This window comes from Barbus barbus (genome assembly GCF_936440315.1).
Source record: "Barbus barbus genome assembly, chromosome: 19".
NCBI lineage: Eukaryota > Metazoa > Chordata > Actinopteri > Cypriniformes > Cyprinidae > Barbus > Barbus barbus.
Window position 1 is genome coordinate 26,928,183 of NC_136747.1, and position 25,907 is coordinate 26,954,089.

Sequence of the window (25,907 nt, forward strand, 5' to 3'; positions counted from 1 at the left end):
TATCTTTATGTTCGTTGGGTGAAAAAGAAAAACTCAATAAACAAAGTAAAACAATAATTTGACTATTTTTTTCCTCCCCAAGGTTTCTATAGATATTGCGATATATTGATATCGTGAATTCATGTCCACAATAACCGTGATATGAAAAATCTAATATCGTGACAGCCCTAATGTATATATACATATGTTATATATGTGTGTTTATGTGTATGTACATATGTATATATACATGTATATACTGTATGTATTTGTACATATATGTGCATACAGTTGGGCAAAAAAGTATTTAGTCAGCCACCAATTGTGCAAGTTCTCCCACTTAAAAAGATGAGAGAGGCCTGTAATTTTCATCATAGGTATACCTCAACTATGAGAGACAAAATGAGAAAAAGAAATCCAGAAAATCACATTGTCTGATTTTTAAAGAATTTATTTGCAAATTATGGTGCAAAATAAGTATTTGGTCAATAACAAAAGTTCATCTCAATACTTTGTTATATACCCTTTGTTGGCAATGACAGAGGTCAAACGTTTTCTGTAAGTCTTCACAAGGTTTTCACACACTGTTGCTGGTATTTTGGCCCATTCCTCCATGCAGATCTCCTCGAGAGCAGTGATGTTTTGGGGCTGTCGCTGGGCAACACGGACTTTCAACTCCCTCCAAAGATTTTCTATGGGGTTGAGATCTGGAGACTGGCTAGGCCACTCCAGGACCTTGAAATGCTTCTTACGAAGCCACGCCTTCGTTGCCCGGGCGGTGTGTTTGGGATCATTGTCATGCTGAAAGACCCAGCCACGTTTCATCTTCAATGCCCTTGCTGATGGAAGGAGGTTTTCACTCAAAATCTCACGATACATGCCCCATTCATTCTTTCCTTTACACGGATCAGTCGTCCTGGTCCCTTTGCAGAAAAACAGCCCCAAAGCATGATGTTTCCACCCCTATGCTTCACAGTAGGTATGGTGTTCTTTGGATGCAACTTAGCATTCTTTCTCCTCCAAATATGACGAGTTGAGTTTTTACCAAAAAGTTCTATTTTGGTTTCATCTGACCATATGACATTCTCCCAATCCTCTTCTGGATCATCCAAATGCTCTCTAGCAAACTTCAGACGGGCCTGGACATGTACTGGCTTAAGCAGGGGGACACGTCTGGCACTGCAGGATTTGAGTCCCTGGCGGCGTAGTGTGTTACTGATGGTAGCCTTTGTTACTTTGGTCCCAGCTCTCTGCAGGTCATTCACTAGGTCCCCCAGTGTGGTTCTGGGATTTTTGCTCACCGTTCTTGTGATCATTTTTAGATCTTTTAGATCGTGAGATCTTGCGTGGAGTCCCAGATCGAGGGAGATTATCAGTGGTCTTGTATGTCTTCCATTTTCTAATAATTGCTCCCACAGTTGATTTCTTCACACCAAGCTGCTTGCCTATTGCAGATTCAGTCTTCCCAGCCTGGTGCAGGTCTACAATTTTGTTTCTGGTGTCCTTCGACAGCTCTTTGGTCTTGGCCATAGTGGAGTTTGGAGAGTGACTGGCCGTTTCTCAATACCAAGTTCGCAGAGTCTGGACTTCCGTCCTTTCGAGTTTGGACTTGCCAAGTTCGACTCAGAAGAACGAACTCTCGAGGACGGGAGGACGAACTGAATTCTGGGTTATGGCCCGTATCAAGTCCGCACAAGTCACCTCTCGATGCATCCTCGGTAAAAGGGTCGGATCAAGAACACATCCGGGGATTTGAACTGGACTTGGCTAGATGTTAACTTTGAATTGGAACAGTACTTGGGCAGCGACTGATGACGTTTCACAAGTCCACAAGAACACAAGTACAGACAAGTACGCATATTGAGAAACGGCCACTGTTTGAGGTTGTGGACAGGTGTCTTTTATACTGATAACGAGTTCAAACAGGTGCCATTAATACAGGTAACGAGTGGAGGACAGAGGAGCCTCTTAAAGAAGAAGTTACAGGTCTGTGAGAGCCAGAAATCTTGCTTGTTTGTTGGTGACCAAATACTTATTTTACCGAGGAATTTACCAATTAATTCATTAAAAATCCTACAATGTGATTTCCTGGATTCTTTCCCCCCATTCTGTCTCTCATAGTTGAAGTGTACCTATGATGAAAATTACAGGCCTCTCTCATCTTGTTAAGTGGGATTACTTGCACAATTGGTGGCTGACTAAATACTTTTTTGCCCAACTGTATATATGTACTATATGTAGTGCTGTCAAACGATTAATCGCGATTAATCCAAAATAAAAGTTTTTGTTTACATATGCGTGTATTGTGTATATTTATTATGTATATGTAAATACACACACATACAGTATATATTTTGAAAATATTTACATGTATATATTTATATTCATATAATTTATATCATATATAAATATATTTAATATATAAATGTAACATTTTTCTTAAATATATACATGTATGTGGGTGTATTTATATATACATAATAAATATACAAAGTACACACACATATTATATAAACAAAAACTTTTATTTTGGATGCGATTAATCTTTTGACAGCACTAATGTGCATATGTGTATTCCGGGCCTAAAACTAACTTTTTGCCACACCTGCCAATGGCCGGTGACATGATAAAATTTACCGGCCAAAATTTCTTTTACCAGCCATGAAACTCTTTTTGCAAAAACAGGCAGTTATTACTACTACAATGACTAAACATACACTATATTGCCAAAAGTATTGGGTCACCCCCTTCTAATGAACATGTTTGACTACTTTAGTAATTTCTATGAGTACAAATCTAAATGTTTAAGCATATAATGATATTCTAGGGAATTGTGTGATTCTAATTTTATAGCAACAGTTTGGACAGGACCCTTTTCTATTCTGACATGACAGTGCCTCTGTGTATAAGGCACGGTTCAAAAAGACATGATTGATTCAGTCAGTGTGGAAGAACTTGACTGGTCTGCAGAAAGCCAAGTCCTGATCCCAGCTGAACACCTCTGGTGTGACTTTATATGCAGACCTTGAGCCAAAAACTCATACAGATTAATCTTTATTCAGCTACAAAAGTTAATCAACGACTAGAGCAGTCGAGTGATTTCTTTTTCTTATGTTCTTTGATTTACATAAATGTAAATTCACTTCTAAATCAGCACTGTCTCTTTAAAACCTGATGCACATGACATGGATCTGACACATTTCTTATTTTCTCCAAACTCTTTACGGTCATTTAAGACATTATAACTCATTTAAGACTACTTTACGAGGTAACTCGCCAAAACCGCGTATTTTCAAATAATTGTATGTGTTTTCATCCGTTGAAGCACTACTGGAGCGCTGTCTGTCTGTCCTTATGTTTACAGCCGAATGCGCAGCCTTTCAAACTATACATCACTGCACCGTTTAGGCGGCGAAACCCCAGGTATGTGTTGCCACATTCTCGGGTTATGAAGAATAAAGATGGGAAAAATTAATCTTCCGAAATAAAGCAGTAATATCTTCTCAGGCAAACGTTATTAGAACCGTGTCTAGGGACAAGCGGGCCATCACATGGCTCTGACCTTTTCAGTCCGTTTGTATCCTATGATTTGAATCGCTCGTCACTATGGCAGAACAGCATCACTGGAAAATATTATTTTATTCGCTTACATCAGAAACAGCGAAGGCCCTGTATGTATTTGCACATACAGTATATGTGCATGTATGTGTATGTACATATATGTGCATATATGTGTATGTACATATTGTCACAGATTGGCCAGGCTCTGTCACCAGCCAGTCACAGCGAACTCCCTCACCTGAATTCTAATCACCATCAAGACACTCATTACACACTCCTCAAATACACACACCTCCATTCAATGTGCTTCACATATGAAATCCTGTCTTGAGGAACAACTCCACTCCCCAGTTGCAATTCACTCCTCCGCCACCCACCCAGTCAATGCCCTCCAGAACCAACCAGCGAACCCATGCAAATTGATCATGCTCGCCTGCCAAATCAGGAACGACAGAGAAGAATAAACCTTGGATTGTGCATTTACTGCGGTGAGAGGGGACATTTCCGGGCAGCATGCTCTGTACGACCTCCTCGTCTCTCTGTGAGTGCCATCCAACCGGTGATACAGAATTTAAAACCTTTGGCGATAGATGTTCTGCTTACTGCCCCCAAATTCTCTCTTCCAGCCTATGCCCTCCTCGACTCCGGGTCAGCTGGGAACTTTATCTCGGGAAACCTCAGCCGTCGGCTAAACCTCCCAACCGCAATCACAAGACCAATGATCAAATACAGTCGGTGACTGGCACCTCCCTCTGCCGTAAGAGTGTGAACCGCAGTGCAGGTCCTGTCCGCCTGAAAGTGGGTTTGCTGCATGAGGAGGAAATTCATTTACTGGTTCTGGAGGGTTCAACAGCTGATATAATCCTTGGAAGGCCCTGGTTTGTTCAACACGAGCCCAACATCTCCTGGCATACTATTGAGGTCCTGAAGTGGGGTAACCAATGCTTTCCCAGCTGTTTTCCCAACGCACCCAAACCTGTACAGTGTTTCCTCTAGGATTTTTTCCAGCTGTGGCGGCAGGCTGTATTTCCACAGGGGGGGGGGGGGGGGATTGGTTGATTTTCCAGTGGACCATGCCCCTTTTCTTCTGTCATATATAACAGCATGTGTTTATAGGCAGCTGTCCCTTTAAGACCGAATGCACGGATCCAATATAATGATACACATGCTATTTCTTTCTAACTTGTTTTCGTTCACTGAAGATAAGTGACTGCGTTATCGAGAATGATTGTTGAGACGTCCATTTTCACATAATTCTGTATGTATGCGTCTGTTCAAACACAAGGAAATGCGAATGAAGAATGAACTCGGTGTTCGCGCACGCTTAAAAATCTGTGCGTGGGCGCCGTGTCCGGCAGCTGTGGCCACAGAAATCAGCGCACGGACAGTGAAATAAGTTCTATTCGCCTCGTCTTGCGCTGGAATGGCTTAAAATCACTCGAATGTGTAAATTGGCAAGATAAAACACATACAAATGATAAACGTTCACTCTATGATGGTTCATTTTTGCAATTAGTCTGTTAATCACATGCGAATCGAACCTTGAGGTCTTGTCCGTACGGACCACGGATCAACTGCGATCAGTTTCACAACTACTGTGTTATGTTGGAGGTTGAATCGAATCGTTACACATAACGTACACCACTACTATGATTACACTTAAGTTTGCTCTATATTATACTCACCTTTTAATAATTAGTGTGTGACTAACGTCTCCTCCATTATAAATTACCAGACTGTAAATGAATCGAGTGACATCACTGAAAAGCTGCAGCCATGGCGGGGATGATTTTTGGTATGGCGGTACCGCCACGGCAGAATGAATGTAGCGGAAACACTGCTGTATCTCCTCCAGTCAAGACGATCACAGTAAACTCCACCTCCATTGAAAGCCCTCCGGAGAAACTATCCATAGACATCCCAGCCTGTTACTCCCACTTCAGCGACGTGTTCTGTCCCCAGAAAGCCTCCCAGTTGCCTCCACATCAGCCATGGGACTGCACAATAGACCTCATACCGGGTGAGCCAGTGCCCCATGGGAAAATTTACCCACTTTCCATCCCAGAACAGAAGGCCATGAAGGAGTACATTGAGGAGGCACTCAAACAAGGTTACATCCGCCCTTCCACATCCCCTGCTGCTTCGAGCTTCTTCTTTGTTGCCCAAAAGGATGGGGGATTACGACCTTGTATTGATTACCGAGCCCTGAATAATATAACGGTTAAGTTCCGTTATCCCCTTCCTCTCGTCCCAGCAGCGCTAGAACATCTTCGCGGAGCCACCGTGTTCTCCAAGTTGGACCTCTGCAGCGCCTCATCAACCTCATCAGAATACGTGAGGGGGACGAGTGGAAGATGGCTTTTGTGACCCCTACTGGTCACTATGAATATCCAATGGCCTTGTCAATGCCCCCTCCGTATTCCAAGACTTTATGCATGAGGTGGTCCGGGAGTTCATGCTGGTCTACATAGATGACATCCTCATCTACTCCCGGAGCATGGCCAAACATTGCCGCCACGTTGCGGAGGTCCTGAAACGCCTGAGAGACTTCCACCTGTTTCTCAAGGCAGAACAGTGTTCGTTCCATCAGTCCTCAGTACAGTTCTTGGGATATAACATCGACAGCGGTGATATCCGGATGGACGAGGGGAAGGTGGATACCTGTTCACCTCCTCCAATGCTTCCACGGCCACTCCGCCGGGCTGCCCGCCCGGATTGCAGTATGTTCCCAAGGCTCAACGCACATCTCTCATCCAGTCCGTTTATGCATCTCTGGGCACTGACCACCCAGGGGCCAACAACACTCTCTTGCTGCTAAAAGATCGCTTCTGGTGGCCCAGTATGGCTCGGGATGTAAGAAGGTTCGACCAAGGCTGTGTAGAGTGTGCCATGTCCAAAAGTCCACGCCACCTGCCAGCTGGTTAGCTGCTTCCTCTGCCCGTTCCTAATCGGCCCTGGTCACACCTAGGAGTGGACTTCGTCACTGATCTGCCTGCCTCTGATGGTAACACTTGTATCCTTGTGATCGTTGATCGATTTTCTAAGTCATGTCGTCGTCTTCCTCTCAAGGGCTTACCCACAGCCATGGAAACCGCTGAACTGATGTTCAACCACATCTTCCGGTATTATGGCATTCCAGAGGATATCGTCTCTGATCGCGGACCACAATTCATATCACGGGTATGGGAAGCCTTCTTCAAGTTCCTAGGTGTGACCATTAGTCTGTCCTCAGGATACCACCCCCAGACGAACGGACAGACTGAAAGAAAGATCCAGTAAGTAGGACGATTCCTTTGAACCTTCTGCCACGGCCACCAGGACTCTTGGAACCAGTTCATTGGCTGGGCCGAGTACGCCCAAAACTCCCTGCGCCAACCTGCCACCGGTATGACATTGGTATGGCCCGACGGAGGAGCCCCCTCTCCCATTGATCCTGGAGGACAGTGCCATCTATCAGGTCAAGGAGATCTTGGACTCCCAGCGCCGTGGTGGTCATCTGGAGTACCTCGTGGACTGGGAGGGCTACGGCCCAGAGGAGAGATCTTGGGTCCCCAGAGACGATGTACTAGATCCAACCTTGCTCGAGGAGTTCCATGCCAGTCATCCTTATCGTCCTGAACCCAGAGGAAGAGGTAGACCACCACGACGTCGGGGTCCTCGGCCCTCAGGAGCGGGCCGTGGAGAGGGGGGTAATGTCACAGATTGGCCAGGCTCTGTCACCAGCCAATCACAGCGCACTCCCTCACCTGAATTCTAATCACCCGCACCTGCACATCATCAAGACACTCATTACACACTCCTCAAATACACACACCTCACAACACTCCAGTGTCCGGTCTCGTTCATACGAAGAGGACTACCATTGCTATCACAAACTCTATGCCTGATACTTACCTCCTTGTCTACTTACCTGCTGTGTTTCCTCCCGAGTGTGTCCTCCAGCGATCCCTAGTCTGTCTGCTCCAGAGTTCAGTCCTTGTCAGACGTACTGATAAGGTGTGTGTCCAGCTCCTGTTCCTTGTCTCCTGTCAAGAGAAGATACTCAAATTAACGTTCCTCCTGATCTCCAAAGATATCCAGAATTACCACTCACCTGTTCAACTCCATATTGCTCGTAGTCTGTCAATAAATACCTGTTTAACTATCCGTCCCTCTTCTGTAACACATATATGTGCATATATGTATTTGTACATATATGTGCATATATGTATTTGTACATATATGTGCATATATGTATTTGTACATATATGCGCATATGTGTATGTACACATATGTGCATATATGTATTTGTTCATATATGTGCATATATGTATTTGTACATATATGCGTATGTACATATATTTGCATATATGTATTTGTACATATATGCACATATATGTGTATGTACATATATGCGCATATATGTATTTGTACGAAAAAGCGCATATATGTATTTGTACGTATATGCGCATATATGTGTATGTACGTATATGCGCATATATGTATTTGTATGTACTGTGGCGGGAGGAGCAAACGACAGACACAGTGGGTGTGGCGTCAATCTCGGAGAGGTTTTTATTAAACAATAAAAAGGTAAAATAAAGTGTCCAAAGGGGGAAAAGTGTCCAAATAAACGGGGAATCTGGTGTCCTCGTTGTGCTGCGGGGCTTGTGCAGGAGGGTAGTGTTCAGAAGGGAAGGGTCCAGGGAAGGGGCGGAGTCCGGTGGCCGCACGCGCTCCCCTCTTGGGGCCTCCCGGCGTCTCTGGGGGTCTTGACGGCCCGGCATCCTGGCCCGTCAGCCGCCTAGCGGGTGCGGCAGTCCTCCTCCTCGACGCACCCTTCCTGGACCCACGAGGACACCAGCGTGCATGCACGGGGACGAGACCGGTCTCCCGAGGAGAGGCGCGCTCGGCGTTTAAACAGCGGCGGTGATGAGGCTCCATTCACATCAGGTGCGCCTCATCACACGCCGCCAGCCGTGGCTATCCAGCGCCCCTCCTCTCTCGCATACCCACTCCCGTCGGGAGCCTGGTGAAGGGCGGCGAATACGGGACGGGGTGGTGATGATAGAAAGGTGGGAGGCAGCCGACTCGTCACAGTACATATATGCGCATATATGTATTTGTACATATATGTATGAGGGGCCGTACAAGCCATAATTCATTCTGGTGCCCTCACACACTTACATTCTCCTTTCACACACACATACATTTCTACTCTCACACACATACATTCTCCTTTCACACACATACATTTCTACTCTCAGACATACATTCTCCTTACATATACTGTACATACATATATTTCTGCTTTCACACATATACATTCTCCTTTCACATACATACATTTCTATTCTCTCACACTCATACATTCTCCTTTCACATACATGCATTTATACTCTTTTTTACACTCATACATTATCCTTACACACACATACATTTCTGCTTTCACACACATACATTCTCCATTAACATACATACATTTCTAAAAATGTTTTGGTATCATTACTTCCTGTTTAAGCAGGAAGTCACTCTCAGACCAGGAATTACATGTGCAGACTTGCTCAGCTCATCCTAACACAACTATGCTATTCAAAGTTATCCTGTTTTCTTTTCAAGTACATTTTTTTTATTTATCTTAATCTTAAAATATCGTTATGTAACCCACTTGTTCTACAGATCTATGCACAAAGGATGCACCGATCAGGATTTTTCATGACCAACTCCAATTGGCGATTTTTTACATTAAAATGGATTCCCATACTCGTTGCCTATGTTTTCACTATGTCTGTACTTTCTGTACTGAAGCTCCTGACACCATGACGAATTCCTTGAATTAATTACTGTATGTATTTTACAGAGGTAAGAGGAAAAGAAAAAGCCATCAAAACTTTTCTGAAGACAGTTCTTCTCAGAAATACATTCATAATAATCCCCACCCCAATTCAATATTTATGGTTTTCTTCCAGTATTTCGAGCATCTCAAACAATGAATTTGTTCTCTGGTACAGTATTTTAACTGCTTGCGCGACTATTCTCTCCTCTTCGTGTCTGTCTTCAGTGCATCTTTGTAATATAATGATGATCACTACGTTTGTGTTACCGAATGGTGTCCTGTCAGGCAGGGCCGCCCCAGGCTTTGCTGATGCCCTAGGCGAGATTTTAGATTTCTGCCCCCCACCCCCCACTAAAAATATTCAGAAAATGCAGATTTTTCTAAACTTTACTATAATATAATATTAAATAAATACTGATTAGCATAAATAAGTAGTAAATAAACTGTGATAATAAATGCGTCTTGTAGGTATTTTTATGAGTGAATGTTAAAACATTGAAGAGACCAGACATGAGTTATAGCCTACTCCCAAACAGAGAAATGCAACCCACAACTATGCCTACAGTGACAAGTAGCCTACTTATTACACCAAAGAAAAATATGGGCAACATGAAATCCCTAATATAGTCTAACAGACAACAAAGGCAACAAAATAAAGGCTACATTTTGCAATTTATTTGTAGATGTTAGCCAGATAGCTAGATAGTTAATCTAATTACGAATCCTACATCAGTACTTCTGCAGCGATGTAGGCCGATTTTGAAGTTGGAGGAGATGCGTTATTGCGTTATGATGATGTATTGGATTAACCAACATGGCGGCGCGCACAGACGCAGCAGCTTCTCTCTCTCCCGACAGAACGGTGTTTTCGTGTTTTTGTCTTGTAAGTCGCAATGTTTTTGCACATCTTCGTCTCGTCTACCTGTCTTTAAGCACGCATACAGTCGTGAGTTTCTGCTCGAGGTCGGCAGAATCACATTTTTAGAGTTAAACTAGAGCTGCGGGACCTCGGTCTGCTCCGAAAGCCCACTCCATCACCGACCCCCACTACTGCATCTCGCCCACAGCGGAGTCGCTACAAGCGGCGTGAGACGAAGCAGAAGAGGGGTAAGCGCGGAGGTATCCGAGCTAGGCTAGTGGTCAACCCACACAAGCCAGCTATCCCCACCATCGTACTGGCAAACGTACGCTCTTTGGACAATAAACTAGACTACATCCGACTACTTCGCTCTACTCAGAGGACTGTAAGAGACTGTTGTGTTTTTGTGTTTACGGAAACATGGCTTAACAACAGCATACCGGACTGCGCCATACAGCTCGACCAGCTAACATGCTATCGAGCTGACAGAGCTCTCGTTGAGGGAGGTAAGATCCGCGGCGGCAGGCTTTGTGTTTACATCAATGATGCATGGTGCCGCGACGCTGTTGTGGTCTGCAAACACTGCTCACCCCTGGTGAAGTTCATGATTATTAAGTGCCGGCCGTTCTATCTACCGAGGGAATATACAGCCATACTGCTCGTTGCTGTATACATCCCTCCCAGCTCCAACAACAACAACAGGAGTGAGGCACTAAATGAACTGTACCATCACACCAGTGAGCAGCAGACAGCCCACCCAGATGCTTTTCTCATCTTGGCTGGGGATTTCAACCACGCAGACTTAAAGAGTGTGTTCCCAAAAATACACCAACACATAGACTTTCCAACAAGAGGAAAAAATACCCTGGACTTTGTTTACACCACCCAGAGAGGAGCTTACAAAGCCCTCCCCCTCCCCCACCTCGGAGCCTCAGACCACATCACTGTCATGCTAATGCCTGCATACAGACCGCTCGTTAAAGTCATCAAACCAATACACAAACAGATTCAAGTGTGGCCGGAAGGGTCGTCAGAGGAACTTCAAGACTGTTTTGACACCACTGACTGGACTATGTTTAAACAGGCTGCCACATACAACAACACTACAGACCTCCATGAGTACTCGGAGACTGTCACTGCCTACATCTCCAAGTGCATTGATGATGTAACAGTCACAAAGACCATCACTGTCCGGGCCAGCCAGAAGCCGTGGATGACAGGGGAGGTCTACAGCCTTCTGAAGGCTCGAAACGCTGCCTTTAGAGCTGGAGATGAGGAGGGCCTGAAGACAGCTAGGGCCAACCTTTCCCGTGGCATCAGAGAGGCCAAAAGACAGTACTCCAGGAGGATAGCTCATCGTTTCAGCGACAGCAGAGACACTCGGAGCCTGTGGCAGGGGATACAGACCATCACGGACTACAAGCCCCCACCACAGACCTGTGACAGCACCATCCCCCTGCTGAACGAGTTGAATGCCTTCTTTGCTCGCTTTGAGGCACAAAACAGCACCACTGCACAGAGGATTCCACCTCCTCCCGGCAACCAGGTGATGACGCTGTTCCCGGACAGTGTGAGGAGATCCCTCAGCAGGATCAGTGCACGCAAAGCTCCGGGTCCTGACAACATTCCTGGGCGTGTACTGAGAGACTGTGCAGTGGAACTCACTGATGTCTTCACAGACATTTTCAACACCTAATTAAATCAGGCCGTTGTCCCCACATGCTTCAAAGCTACCACCATCATTCCAGTCCCGAAGAAGTCATCTCCATCCTGCTTCAATGACTACCGTCCAATAGCACTCACTCCTATTTTCATGAAGTGCTTCGAACGGCTAGTCATGCACCACATCAAGTCTGTCCTCCCCCCCTCCCTGGACCCCTTCCAGTTTGCATATAGGTCCAACCGCTCGACCGATGATGCCATCGCCACTGCCCTCCACCCAGCCCTCACACATCTGGACAAAAAAGACACATATGTCAGGATGCTGTTCATAGACTTCAGTTCAGCATTCAACACAATCATCCCTCAACAGCTCACTCACAAACTGCTCCAGCTGGGGCTCAACACCTCTCTGTGCAACTGGCTGTTGGACTTCCTGACCGGGACACCTCAAGCAGTACGGGTTGGCAGTAACACATCCAGCACCATCACACTGAACACCCCACACTTGGGGCCCCCCAAGGATGTGTGCTGAGCCCCCTCCTCTTCACTCTGCTGACCCACGACTGCACACAGCTCTAACCTTTTCATTAAGTTTGCGGATGACACGACTGTGGTGGGTCTCATTAGCAACAGAGATGAGACAAACTACAGGAGCGAGGTGAGCCGGGTGGTGCAGTGTCAACAATCTTTCTCTGAATGTGGAGAAGATGAAGGAGATTGTTGTTGACTTCAGGAGAGTACACACTCAGCATGCCCCTCTGACCATCAACGGTGCGACTGTGGAGAGAGTGAGCAGAACCAAGTTCCTGGGTGTGCACATCACAGAGGACCTCTCCTGGACTAACAACACTGTAGCACTGGCCAAGAAAGCACAGCAGCGTCTCTACTTCCTCCGCAAACTTAGAAGAGCCAGAGCCCCGGCCCCCATCATGTGCACCTTCTACAGAGGCACCATCGAGAGCATCCTAACCAGCTGCATCACTGTGTGGTATGGCGCTTGCAACGCATCCTGCCGCAAGTCACTTCAACGCATAGTGAGAGCAGCTGAGAAGATCGTTGGTGTCTCTCTCCCCTCCCTCCAAGACATCTACAGCACCCGTCTCACCCGCAAAGCCCTCCCACCCACCCGACACAGCTTCTTCAGTCTGCTGCCATCAGGGAGGAGACTGCGGAGTCTCCAGTCGAGGACCAGCAGATTGAAGGACAGCTTCATACATCAGGCTCTCAGGAATCTGAACTCCCTCCCGTCCCTGCCCCCCCTCCCCTCTTTTACCCCATGCAACACTGAACACTGATACTACGACCCCCCCTCCCCCAGCTCCCCACATCCCCAGGACCGACCCCCCCCACCCACTTAAAAACTGTGACCAGCACCTGTCACTTGTGCAGCATTGGACTGTTCACTACCTCATCCAGCATTGACTGCAAACTACCTCTTTGGATAGTCTGATAAAAAGACTGTTCTTTTGTCACTTTAACAGACTGATAAGCTCTTCTTGCACAACACATATATCTGCACAGTTTTGTTTGTTTTGTTTAACTGGCTTGCACTCTATATATTCTGCCATGTGCCTTATGCCACTTTATATATCTCTATTTTTCTACAATGTCCTCATTTGTATATCTGTATAGTTGTATGTACATATGTTTAAACTGTATTTATCTGTAATTGAACGTCTACTGACAGTGTCTTAAATGTTAACTGTATGCACCAAGGGTCTGAGAGTAACGCAATTTCAATTCTCTGTATGTATGTGCCGTACATGTGGAAGAATTGACAGTAAAGCAGACTTGACTTGACTTGACTATTATAATTACGTCATGACACAGAAAGTGTTTAAATTATTCCAACATGACATGTTGTCAAATTTTATGAGTTTTTCATTGATGTCAATTTTATTTTATGCTAACATTATTTTAATCAGTTCGATGATAGATCAGTACTAAAAGTATGCTAACTTACATACAGCGTGCATTTTCTGTTTGACCCATGGCAAAGCCCGTAGTTGGAGAAATGGAGATGCACAGCGTTGCCAACTTAGTGACACTGCAGACCCCTTTAGCGACTTTTTTTCCCCTCTTCAAAAAACTGCCATGCGAGCGCGAGGTCTTGCTGTCCCAGCGCGCGCACACACACCTCTCTCTCTCTCTGCATCTGCTCAGTTTCTGTTTAGCGAGCGGCGGAGAGTAGCAGTGCTTTCAGTTAAAACAGATATTATGTTGCTTCTCTAATTTTACAGGCAAGTATAGCCGAATCTTATGTGTATTTGATTTAATCAGACAACGGCTCGATTATCAGGATTTTTGTGCAGATTAACATCTTGGAAGGTAGAGCTAAGTCTTAATGGGTCACGTTTTAATCACTATTTCATATTCATTCCGTTGTCTGATAACAGAAACAGTAAAATATATGAATGAAAACAGTTTTATTGAGAATTTAGCTGCATCAAATTACAGTAGGCCTATGTGGGCACAGAGAGAGGGGCAAACCAATCTAATAATAAATGTACATTTTGCATGTTCAGAAGAAGTGAGCTGCCCTGTCCTGCGAAAATGCAAACAGGTTTGTGTCATTAAATTGCTCAGTGCAAAGAACGAGAAGTAATGGGAACCTAGTAATTCTTTTTCTCATGTGTCTAATAGACATGAACAAGTTTTTTGAAAAACATCTGTGACCTTTGAAACATGTCTAGTCTTGGTCTATGTTGACTATGGTTTCACTAATAATAAACATACATTTGCATAAAGCATCCTTATTTGTCCATGCCCATGTTGATTAGAGTATTAAACTAATTTAAGGTACATTTAGAACATCTAAAAAATGTGCGATTAAGTTGCGATTAATCACGATTAAATATTTTAATCGATTGACAGACCTAAAATATATATATATATATATATATATACACGCACATCCTGTATATACGAATGAATGTTTTTTTTCATGGTTGTATTTTTAAATATCTATATAGTGTTTATTAATTTTATTTCAGTTTTATTTCATGACATTCATAAAGCTAAATTAAAATGAGAAATGTTGTGTATAATACCCTGTATATCTTCTGCTCTTTGTAACTCGGCAGGCTAACGGTTTGTGTCCGCTGCATTTGGCTGCTGCTGGCGGTCATACGGAGGTGGTGAAGGTTCTTCTGGATGCTGGAGCATCAGTGACAGAGGAGGACGCCGTGAGTTAGACAGACAAAATATGACCAAGAACATTTTAACATGATAATTTCTAATACCTTTGACCTGTGACCCTTTCAGGAGGGCATGACGGCCATACATTTGGCTGCCAAGAATGGACATACTCATATTCTGGAGGTGCTGAAAGGCAGCGTTTCACTGAAGATCCAGAGCTCCAAGGTGCTGCATGTGAACACATGACCTCTGTTTATAAAGGTTAAGCAGAACAAAACTGAGCTGTAACATTTCAGTGAACCATCTGTGTGTGTGTGTGTGTGTGTGTGTGTGTGTGTGTGTAGACGGGTTTAACGGCTCTGCACGTGGCAGCCTGTTTCGGACAGGTGGACTTCGTGAGAGAGATCCTGACTAAAGTTCCAGCTACAATACGCAGTCAATTCCCCACCAACAGCAGCAGCAGCAGCAACAACGGCAAAGACGATGTGAAGAGACAACAGCCATTAGCTGAGGTAACAGATACACTGCAGAACATGGCTATTAGCAAATAAGGCATTTTTTATTAGATTTCTTCATTTGGGGGATTCTTGCTTTGCAATGAAGCTTTACAGTTTGTTCATGTATTTTGTTTTCGCTGGGAATCAAACCCAAGAGTGTTGTTATTGTCATTGTAATAAATCTGATTAATTTGTACAGTTTTTGAATAAAGAAAAAGGGAAAAGGTTATTGAACTTACTGAAATTTAAAATCCATTTTTTAGAATCTAAATAAATGCATCTCTACACAGTCAAGTTCATTCTGAGTAGGCTTTATGCTCCAAATTCTGTATATCATATATTTACATATATGTTTATATTATATATTTATAATTATTGATATTTTTATAAATCAATCCATGATTATATATTTATCATTTCAGCTAACTTTTTACAGAATAAATTTTATACTTTATTTTAAATAAATTGTATAACTGCTCTAAATTCTGTATAAAGACCCAGTGCAGCAGTAAAATATTACAACATGTGTATATGTATTTTATATTTATTTATTATATTGTAATAATTATTCATATTGTAATTCATCTGTATTTCATTCATTTGTAGTTAAATGTATTTAAAATATAATTAAACATATAATACATGTCATATAAATTATATATTCAATATTATATAATTATAATTTTATATTTAAAACATTATATACAAAACAAGTCTTGATATCTTAAGGTAACTTGTATTTACAGACACAAAAGCCACAATGTACATATAGTGATGATTATGAATCATCAGTGGATGATTTATTATATCTAGTTTGTGTGTGTGTGTGTGTTCAGTCAGGTTACACTCCTCTGCACCTGGCGGCTCAGTCCGGTCATGAGAACATGGTTCGCCTGTTGCTGAATTCTCCTGGTGTTCAGGCCGATGCAAAAACCAACATTCAGGCAAGAGATCAGAAGCACTGCTGCGGTTTGAAGCGTGACGCTTGAGCGCGGTACTGACCGTCCATCATGTGTTTCAGGGCTTCAGTCCTCTGCACCTGGCGGCTCAGAGCGGACACACAGCTGTGGTTGGGCTGCTGCTCAGCCGCTCTGGATCTCTGCTGCACCTCACTGACAAACGCGGATGTACCTGTCTGCATCTGGCCGCCGCACACGGACACGTGGCCATGGTGAGAGTCCTGCTGGGACAGGGAGCGGAGATCAACCACACGGACAAGGTGAGAAGAAACCTGGATGCTTGTATTGGTCTTTTGTTTTTCCGATGTCTCTACTGAGAAAAAAGACCCTTGTAATCTCAAATGTGTCTCCTTTAGAGTTTCAGAAGAGACCTCAATAGTGTCTCAAACTGTGCTCAGATTTCCTGTGCTGTTTTTGATAACTAAATCTAAGTGTAATTAACACTGGATTTTTTCATTATTTTAATATGTTGCTTGAGGTGTATTTATAATGTTAATAAAAACAAATAAATATGTGGATTTTCTCAGAAACAGGCTGTTTTTAAGGGGCAGGTCGTTTAAGGCTTCTCAGTAATCGGCCACTGTTATGATTGGCTAACGTCACTGCATAGAAAACACTATCAGTGCCGCCTTGCTATTGTGAGTGTTTTGACAACATAATCAAAATAAAACGGTCATTTCCAGACAAAGCATTATTAAATAATTACTTACAATTGATGCAGATGCAGTCAGATATAGTACCACGTAATTTTTCAACAAATGTTTCTTTGTGAACTCTCCATGAAACTGTGCCTCATTTACAAAACAATATGTTCCGAAGTCTGAACAATCCTCAGACATGATTAGAGCTGGGTATCGAGTTCGATACTCTTTAGGCACCGACCGAATTGCCTCGATACCATCGAGTATCAGAAAATGTCTTGTTGTTCGGTACCAAATGTCAATACCTAAGGGGTTAATCTCATTAACATCAGTGAGCCAATAAGCCTGCAGCACTAGGTGTGTTCGACTAGAAGCAACATGGCACAGATTGATCAGTGTTTGACACTCGAAAGCGACTTTTTTTTGCGACTCGAAAGTGTACGGAGCAGTCTACTCTCTACACACAGACTGAAGCGAGTGACGCTCACGGTGATTTCAGCATCTGCCGTCTCACTAAATGAGGACATAAACACATGAACAAACATCTCCAGAACTAGGGGTCGACCGATTATCGGCCTGGCCGATTATTGGCGGCGATATTAAGCATTTTTATGATAATCGGTATCGGTCATTTTCCAAACCGATGTGCCGATAAAATTATTTAATTTTGAAACGCGCTATTTGGTTCTGATGCAGCCTGTCGGAACTCACCACTCTGTGGCCTAGAGCAGTCTCCGCCCACCGCGCATCTGATTTGTTGAGAGTCAGGAGTCCGACCAATCAACGTGGAAGATTAAAGGCGCTCTCACACCGAAAGCGCTTGCTAACTGGTGCTGCTTCATCACGCATCAGTTATCTCTCAAAGGCAGCAGCAGACGTTGCTCAAGTTGCAATAAATTACAATCCACTACACTGAAGTTGTAAAAACCTCAATATTATCTATTTATGGTTTCCGAGATGGGGGAAACGCAGGGGGAATCGCGGAATCCAGTCATATGGAATTTACTGTATAACGCGGAGTCACGGAATTTGTCAAAGTTTGGATGAATTAATCAAAAGTAGGTCAGTACACTTAAATTGACTTACGATATGGACTATCTGTAAACATTAAGCTGTAAAAAGCCTATTTAAATATGAATTCTACATGTTCGGCGTGTCTCTGTATATGTGAATGGCACAGACGCGCGGTTTTGACACACACACACACACACTGAAGTGCGCGACACTCGCTGTGTTTTACGCATCTGCCATGTCACTAAATGAGGTCATAAATACATGAACATCCTCCCCAGAACTGCTCTGAGAGTTACTTCATGAGCATTTGACTGATTCGTTTGAGTAAAACGATCGTCATATCATAAATAGGCTACAGAAACTTAAGAGGTCCTCATGGCAACCCGTCAAAATAAAAGTTCGGTTTATTTACTAATACTACTACAATTATTACAACTTTTGTTTAAAAGAACAATCACACAATACGCTATTTCTGCCATGTTTTAATTTTAATAGTAAACCCATTTGTTTGCCAAAAAATAGAGTTCAACTCTCATTTGATTAAAAGATAAATTAAATTAATGTTTTATTCCTTCATTTGCACTGTAAATGAAAACTAATGGAAATTACTGTCACATAGGCCAAGATTAAGTTACTGTCACATAGGCCAAGATTATGATGACGGAAATTGGGACATTTCAATAGGCTATTGAACCAAGTGAGCCTATAACAGGCTATTAGTGTTATAGTTTCATTAAAATAGTTGCGGTCTTCTTCGCAACTTCTACAATGGAGCTATGAAGACAATTAAATTGTTTACACTTATTATATACATTGCGCTTTTTAAATTAATCAATTGATGTGCATTAGATGATGAATTGAATAGTCACCTATTGTAGGTTATGATTTAGTCAACCGAAAATAATGAAGAATTATGAGAGGTTATGCTATTACACATACATTTCTAACATGTAAATTATTGAAGCCAAATACTTACATTTCCCCAAGCTGTTTAGCTTTAGTATTTAGTATTCATAGGCTTAATCATGAAGCATACAGTGGCCCCACTTTTAACTCTCTCTTTGTATATTACCCTTATTGTAGATGGATGCATGGGGGAAGACAAGAGTAAGAAGTGCAACCAACACTAGGGAAGGCCGTTTTTGTCAGTTTTGCCTTGTTATTCTTAATTTTGACATTCATTTTCATTTTTACACCAGACATATATATCGGTTCAATATATTGGTTATCGGTCTACTTGGTCTGTAATAATCGGTATCGGCATCGGCCCTGAAAAACACATATCGGTCGACCCCTATCCAGAACTGCTCTGAGAGTCACTTCATGAGCATTTTACCGTTTCATTTGATTAAAACTAGCGTCATATCATATACACACAGAACTGAAAAGGTTTTCACGGCAACCCGTCAAAATAAACGTTTGGTTTAACTTGGAAGACACTGCGGCAGAAATATATTACTATTGTTCAGCAAAATGTACATACTGCTACTACTAGGTGTCACGGTCTGGTTTCCATTTAGTTCCGTTTTGCCCTTATTTGGTTTTGTTTCCGGTTGTCCTCATTAGTTTCTGTCCTAGTTTAGTTAATTATCATTCTGTTCATCTGTCTTGTGTTAATTATCTTGTTTGCTCCTTTGTTCCCGGTTTCTTTATAAGTCCTGAGTTCTCCCCTTGTCTATGTCAGATCTTAAGTTTGTCAATGGTTTATAGTGTTGATGCGTATTAAAAACCTTCTTCTACTCTTAATCGTGCGCTTCTTCCTACAACACCACACGTAACAGAAGATCTGACCGCTTACAGAATGGATGACCGAGCAGAGTTTATTTCCCTGGCCCATGCACATCCAGACCCGCTGGATTTTGCTAGGGCATTCGTGCCGCTCGCCCTCTCCAGTGCCCTGGAGGACCAAGTCCTCAAGACCCTGTTCCGGCTCGGGATCACATTCCATCATCGCACGAAGCTCCCAGACACCTCCAACCTCCAACCTAAATTGGAAGGAGACGGTCATCCGGTGTCTGGAGAGTCTTCGATCCCGAGTCGGAGTTTCCCCAAACCCGCCGTCAAAGAATGTGGCAGCGTTCCGGCCACCCACCGCGGCGATGATGATTCCGCCCGCGGCGATGAATATTCCGCCGCCCGCGCAAAGCACGCCATTCGCGAGGAATTCCAGCCCGCCGCCATTCGCGGCCAACCCAAGCCCGCCGCCGTTCGCGGCCAACACAAGCCTGCCGTTCGCAGGGAATTCAAGCCCGCAGCCGTTCGCGGCCATCCCTAGCCCGCCATCCAAGAATATGGCAAGCCCGCCGCCTGAGAATTTGGCAAGCCCGCCGCCTGAGAATATAGCAAGCCCGTCTGAGACTCGCAAGTGCCCTCTAGTGCCTGCTCCTCGCAAGTGCCCTCTAGTGCCTGCTCCTCGCAAGCGCCCTCCTGTACCTGCGCCTCGCAAGTGCTCTCCTGCGTCTCTCCGCTGGTCCCGTCCAGCTCTCCTGCGTCTCCGCTGGTCCTGTCCAGTTCTCTCCGCTGGTCCCGTCTAGCTCTATACGGTAGCTGTGCGTTCGCTTTCTGACACAGTCCACATGCTCGAGTCTGTTGTCAGGCCGTTCGCGGGGAATTCAAGCCCGCCACCGTTCGCGGCCAACCCTAGCCCGCCGTCAAAGAATATGGCAATCCCACCGCCTGAGAATATGGCAAGCCCGCCGCCTGAGAATATGACTTGGATGGCCATCCACCATGGCCATCCAAGTCTCCAGTCCCGCCATGGCCTCCCGAGTCTCCAGTCCCACCATGGTCCCCCGAGTCTCCTGACCCACCCTGGAGGCTTCCCTTGTCTCCTCCCTGTCCTGGCCCTGCTCCAGCCTCCAGGGCGCCCGCCCCCCCCTCCCCGATGTGACTGTTATGATGCGGGACACACCTTCCGGGAGGGGGGCGATATCTGTCACGGTCTGGTTTCCATTTAGTTCCGTTTTGCCCTTATTTGGTTTTGTTTCCGGTTGTCCTCATTAGTTCCTGTCCTAGTTTAGTTAATTATCATTCTGTTCACCTATCTTGTGTTAATTATCTTGTTTGCTCCTTTGTTCCCGGTTTCTTTATAAGTCCTGAGTTCTCCCCTTGTCTTTGTCAGATCTTAAGTTTGTCAATGGTTTATAGTGTTGATGCTTATTAAAAACCTCCTTTTCTTCTACTCTTCGTCGTGCACTTCTTCCTACAGCACCAACCGTAACACTAGGCTACTATTAAAATTATTAAAACTTTTTTTTTTTTTAAAGTAATGATCACACAACATTTCTTCCATGTTTTAATTTTAATAGTAAACCCCTTTTGTTTGCCAAAATACATAAATAAAGTTAGATTTTCAATAAGTTAAAGATAAATTAAATTAATGTTTTATGCCTTCATTTGAAAACCAGATACAGATAACGCTATTTTAAGAATAAATTTGAATAAACTAAGTTGTTTTTGCTGGGAACCTTCTGACATCCATTCAAAGATGTGAACGAGCTGTTTAATCCAAACGCGTCAAAGCGAGCGTTCTTTCTCTCCATTTGTCCTGACGACAGACTCGAGCATGTGGACTGTGTCAGAAATGTCACATTACCGTATCCAGTGTAGACTAGGGGTTGCACGACTAGTCGAATTCAGTGCTCTGCCATGACACTTTAAGCTTGACGTCGACTAATCGCTGGTCCTATAGGGGGTGCAACAGTATAAGAAATCCACATTTTAGCTCCGTTTCCAAACAGTTAAAATTACAAATGAATTCATACTCTGAAAGAGCTCCACAAGACGTGTGATTATATTACTGGATGCTCGAAATTGAACGGGAGAATGCACGTTTTAAACAGCTTATTGTACACGTAAGTTAATCGCCGTTATAATCTAATGCGCTGCTGCACTATAATGCACACACATGGGCTACAGACAGTAGCACGTACATCACGCGCAGATCGCACGCACAGAATCATTCAGCGCGGCAATGTATTGTCAACACTCTTCTGTGATTTCGCAATAAAATAGCTTAGAAACTGAAAAGTTCAAGCATATATTTCTTAATAACTAAATCCCACAGCTTCACTACTAGTAGAGAGACGCTGCCAGGTAGAATTAATTCACACACGCAATCGCTCTCACTAATGTATTTATTCATATGAATGTAATCTTTACTGTGCTACTTTATCTGTATCTGATTTAGAACGAGCAGAAATCTGTGAGAAATATAACGACCCAAAGATGCAAGAACTGATAAAAATAAGCTGTTATAGGAGCAATAGCCATGTGGGCAGTGCTGTGTCACATGCCATAGCTGTGCACAAGGTGTTTGTTACAACTCCAGACTTATTTGTTCATTAATGACATCATCAGCGACTAGTCGACTCGACTTTCATCACAAAAAAGTTGACTTTAAAAAAATCAGAAGTCGTTTAACCCCTAGTGTAGACAAGATAGCGGCAGTGATCTTAATTTCTATTTTCTTCTGGTGCGACGCAACACTCGCACTCAGCGTGATCAAGTGTCAAGCCGTAAGCGGCTGAACGCAAGTGGGCAGGGCCTATGTCGATGTGATGATCTGGGGGGTGGTGTTTATGTAAAGGACTGCGCCCAGTTGATGTCACCTTGTCCCATAGGATAAAAATGTCCCAATAAATAGAATTGAGAGCTTACAACACAGATTGATATAAAAACAGTATAAACTGCTAAGTACTAAGAACAATACTAACTCCCCTCCAATTCACTGAGGCTAGAGTTTTACATGCTTCACAGCGCAATCCCATTCACAAGCTCATTATCCGTCCTCCTTTGCAGTAGTGACGGCCATCTTAAATACACAGTTTCCCGCTCTCCCAAATTGGGACATACCATTTCTATAATATAAAAACTCTTGACTTTGATTTATACATGAGATTTAGAAACAAGAGCCTAAATAAATACAAATAATAATGCAAATCAAAAACGAATAAATCAAAACATTTGAAATGCACTCATACATGGAATTAGCATAAAATTAGCACTTTTGCAAGACTACATTTACTGCCACGCCTACTCGGCTGGATCAGAAATACATTCAAATAAAACCAAGTCGAACGCAGTAAAGCAGTGATGGAAGGCAAATAAAGTCTCTCCATCACATTACATAATGCTTTTTTATTGATGATGAGGACATTTTAAGTTATGAAATTTGCAGGATGGATTAGGCATACAATTACCTCTTCTGTATCAAAAGAGCAAGAGAAATTTGGTTTCTCATGACCCCTTTAAATAAAATTGAAATAAATATAAATATTAAATGAAAAAAAGCAGTAAAACTGATGTATGTTTGGTCTGTGTTTCAGAGTGGCTGGACAGTGCTGCATTACGCGGCTAAAGCCGGCTGTCTGGAGGTGGTGTCGTTTCTGGTGGAGAGAGGAGCGTCGCCGTGTGTCGATTGTCGTGCCGGATGGTCGCCGCTGCAGTATGCCGCTCAGGAGAACCACGAGGAAACCGTCATCTTCCTGCTGAGACGAGAGAAGAACACACTCCGTCTGCTAGACGACAAGAAGGTCAGACTCATTGATACACATCACATTTATTAAAACTGGTTTATGTGAAGATTGTTTAAAGTCTTGTTTTTTAATGTACTGTAACATTTTAGGCTTAAATGATTGGGGGGGGGGGGGGTCCCCTTAAAAACAAGTTTTGTAATTTTATCTCAGAGGTAGTTAGTTTTAGTTTAGTTTGTGGCTTGGAACTCTTTATTGAATAATTCTGAATGTGTTTTACAGTATTTTATTTGTCCATAGTTTATTTATATTTTTCTGTAGATTAAGTTCGATACAGCTTTATTGTTTGTTTAATATGATGGCAGGGTTGATTCTTTCAGTTCATTCTTAATGAGCAGATTAGACTCACAGGAAGATTTACAGCTTTAAGTGCCTTGTTCTATTGAAAATAAACCAATTCAAAGTGGATCCTTTAGCATGGTTTTTTTTGTCTGTAGTTTGTGTTCAATCTGATGGTGTGCGGTCAGATGAATGATAATCTGGCTCTGGAGGAGTTGGTTCTTCATTCTCCGGCTCCTCTGGACACATGTGTTCGTCTGTCGCGAGCTCTGACTTTGGTCGCGCTCCGTGCGAAGGAGCGCTCCGTCGACCTGCAGGCTGCCGCACGTCACTGTGAGCTCATGGCCTCTGACCTCCTCACCCTCGCCGCCTCAGCCGGGGGTCACGGTGCAGGTCCCATCCTTAGGGCCGTGGACCACCGGAGTGCCAGCATGCTGGACTGCCTGATCGAGGGCCGGCAGAAGGAAGTGGTATCCCATCCGGCAGTGCAGACGTACCTGACGGACGTGTGGCACGGAAGCCTGCAGTGGGATTCATGGAAGTTCCTGCTACTGTTCTTCTGTTTGCTGTTCCCTCCGCTGTGGCTGGTGCTCTCACTGCCACTCAGACACAGGTACGCTCTTACACAGTAAACTTCTCACTAGGGATGCATCGATACCAATACTGGTATCGGGCTCGATACTGAGCTCCTGCACTCGTACTCGTTAAAATGCCCCGATACCAAACGCCGATACCACACAGCATGTGATAAGTGCCATATTCAGACAAAGAAACAAAGACAACAGAATGGAGTTATTAGACGTATGCAATGAATTTAATGTTAAACATTCAGTATTAACGCCTGTATAGCTGATTTGTGCGAGCTGATGGGCTAAGCAAAGCACGCAGATTGGATTGAGCGTGCGGCGGCACAGATGCGCGAGCTTGTCGAGTGAATATCCCTTTCTCACAGACATCACTGGATAGTTTGTAGTTCGGACGGATATGTCAAAAACAAGTGAGTTAAACAATGCACAAGTTACTTAACTTAGTTAAAGTTACTGAGGGAGGGAAGGAGGGAGGGAGGGAGAGAAAGAGTGTGACGTCACAATTACGTGACAGCGCTAGGGATGCAACGATTATAGATATTGCTGGTACGATTATTGTCTGATGAATAATCACGGTTTTACGATTATGACGATTTATTCATTTCCCAACATTAATAATGTATAAAATCACATGAACACTCTTTAGATGTTAAAGTGTTATTTATTGCTGGCTTTTGAAACAGAAATAACACAGTAACCAACATACAGCACAAAATAATAATAAACAACAAACAAAAGACCATCTCTCCCATTAGAATTAAAAAAGGTGACCGCTGCTCTGTAAACATCCATGACAGTATTTCTCTTTTGAAAATAAGAAATGGAAATAGATCACAAAAGTATTTAATGTTTTCAGTTTGTACATTCTTTACATTTCTTTTGGACCTGGGGAAGAGAATTTGGAAACATGGTGAAAAAAAAAATCTTGTTGGTTTTTACTTGTGAATAATACTACAACAGGGATAGTAAATAAATTTAATGAAGTATTATTAATATACAACTAATATTAACTTTATTTATCCCACAGGGGAAACTGTTACTAATGATGGAAATAAAGTGAAATATTATTGTAATCAACTGTCATCCATACGTATTCATTTTAATAATCTTTATAATAATTCATATGATTTTACATGTAGCCTGAGAAAATCATGTCTATTGTTTTGGTTTGTGAGATCGGAGATTCATTCACGAGGACACAAACGTGTTGAGAACGCTGCCCCGTGACTTTTATTAATTAAATAAATGAAATAGCCTACTGGAGAGACACAGACACAGGTAGGCTAATTCACACAGGCAACTGTCACTTCTCTCTCCTTCTCTCTCAAATAATTAATTCAAGTAGCTAAATATTCTAATTAATTCATTCAAATAAATGTGAT

The 25,907-nt window shown here is 43.3% G+C and overlaps 1 protein-coding gene across 1 annotated transcript in view; it reads left to right on the forward strand.

The window, feature by feature from the left end:
• LOC306885147 (uncharacterized protein) overlaps positions 1 to 25,907 on the forward strand; it is a 61,832-nt gene that overhangs the window by 27,035 nt on the left and 8,890 nt on the right. Inside the window, exons 20-26 of the mRNA XM_079441503.1 lie at positions 14,960 to 15,061; positions 15,141 to 15,239; positions 15,359 to 15,526; positions 16,348 to 16,455; positions 16,533 to 16,730; positions 23,453 to 23,659; positions 24,097 to 24,551. Coding sequence (XP_079297629.1) covers positions 14,960 to 15,061; positions 15,141 to 15,239; positions 15,359 to 15,526; positions 16,348 to 16,455; positions 16,533 to 16,730; positions 23,453 to 23,659; positions 24,097 to 24,551 — 1,337 coding nt within the window. The remainder of the gene's footprint in view (positions 1 to 14,959; positions 15,062 to 15,140; positions 15,240 to 15,358; positions 15,527 to 16,347; positions 16,456 to 16,532; positions 16,731 to 23,452; positions 23,660 to 24,096; positions 24,552 to 25,907) is intronic.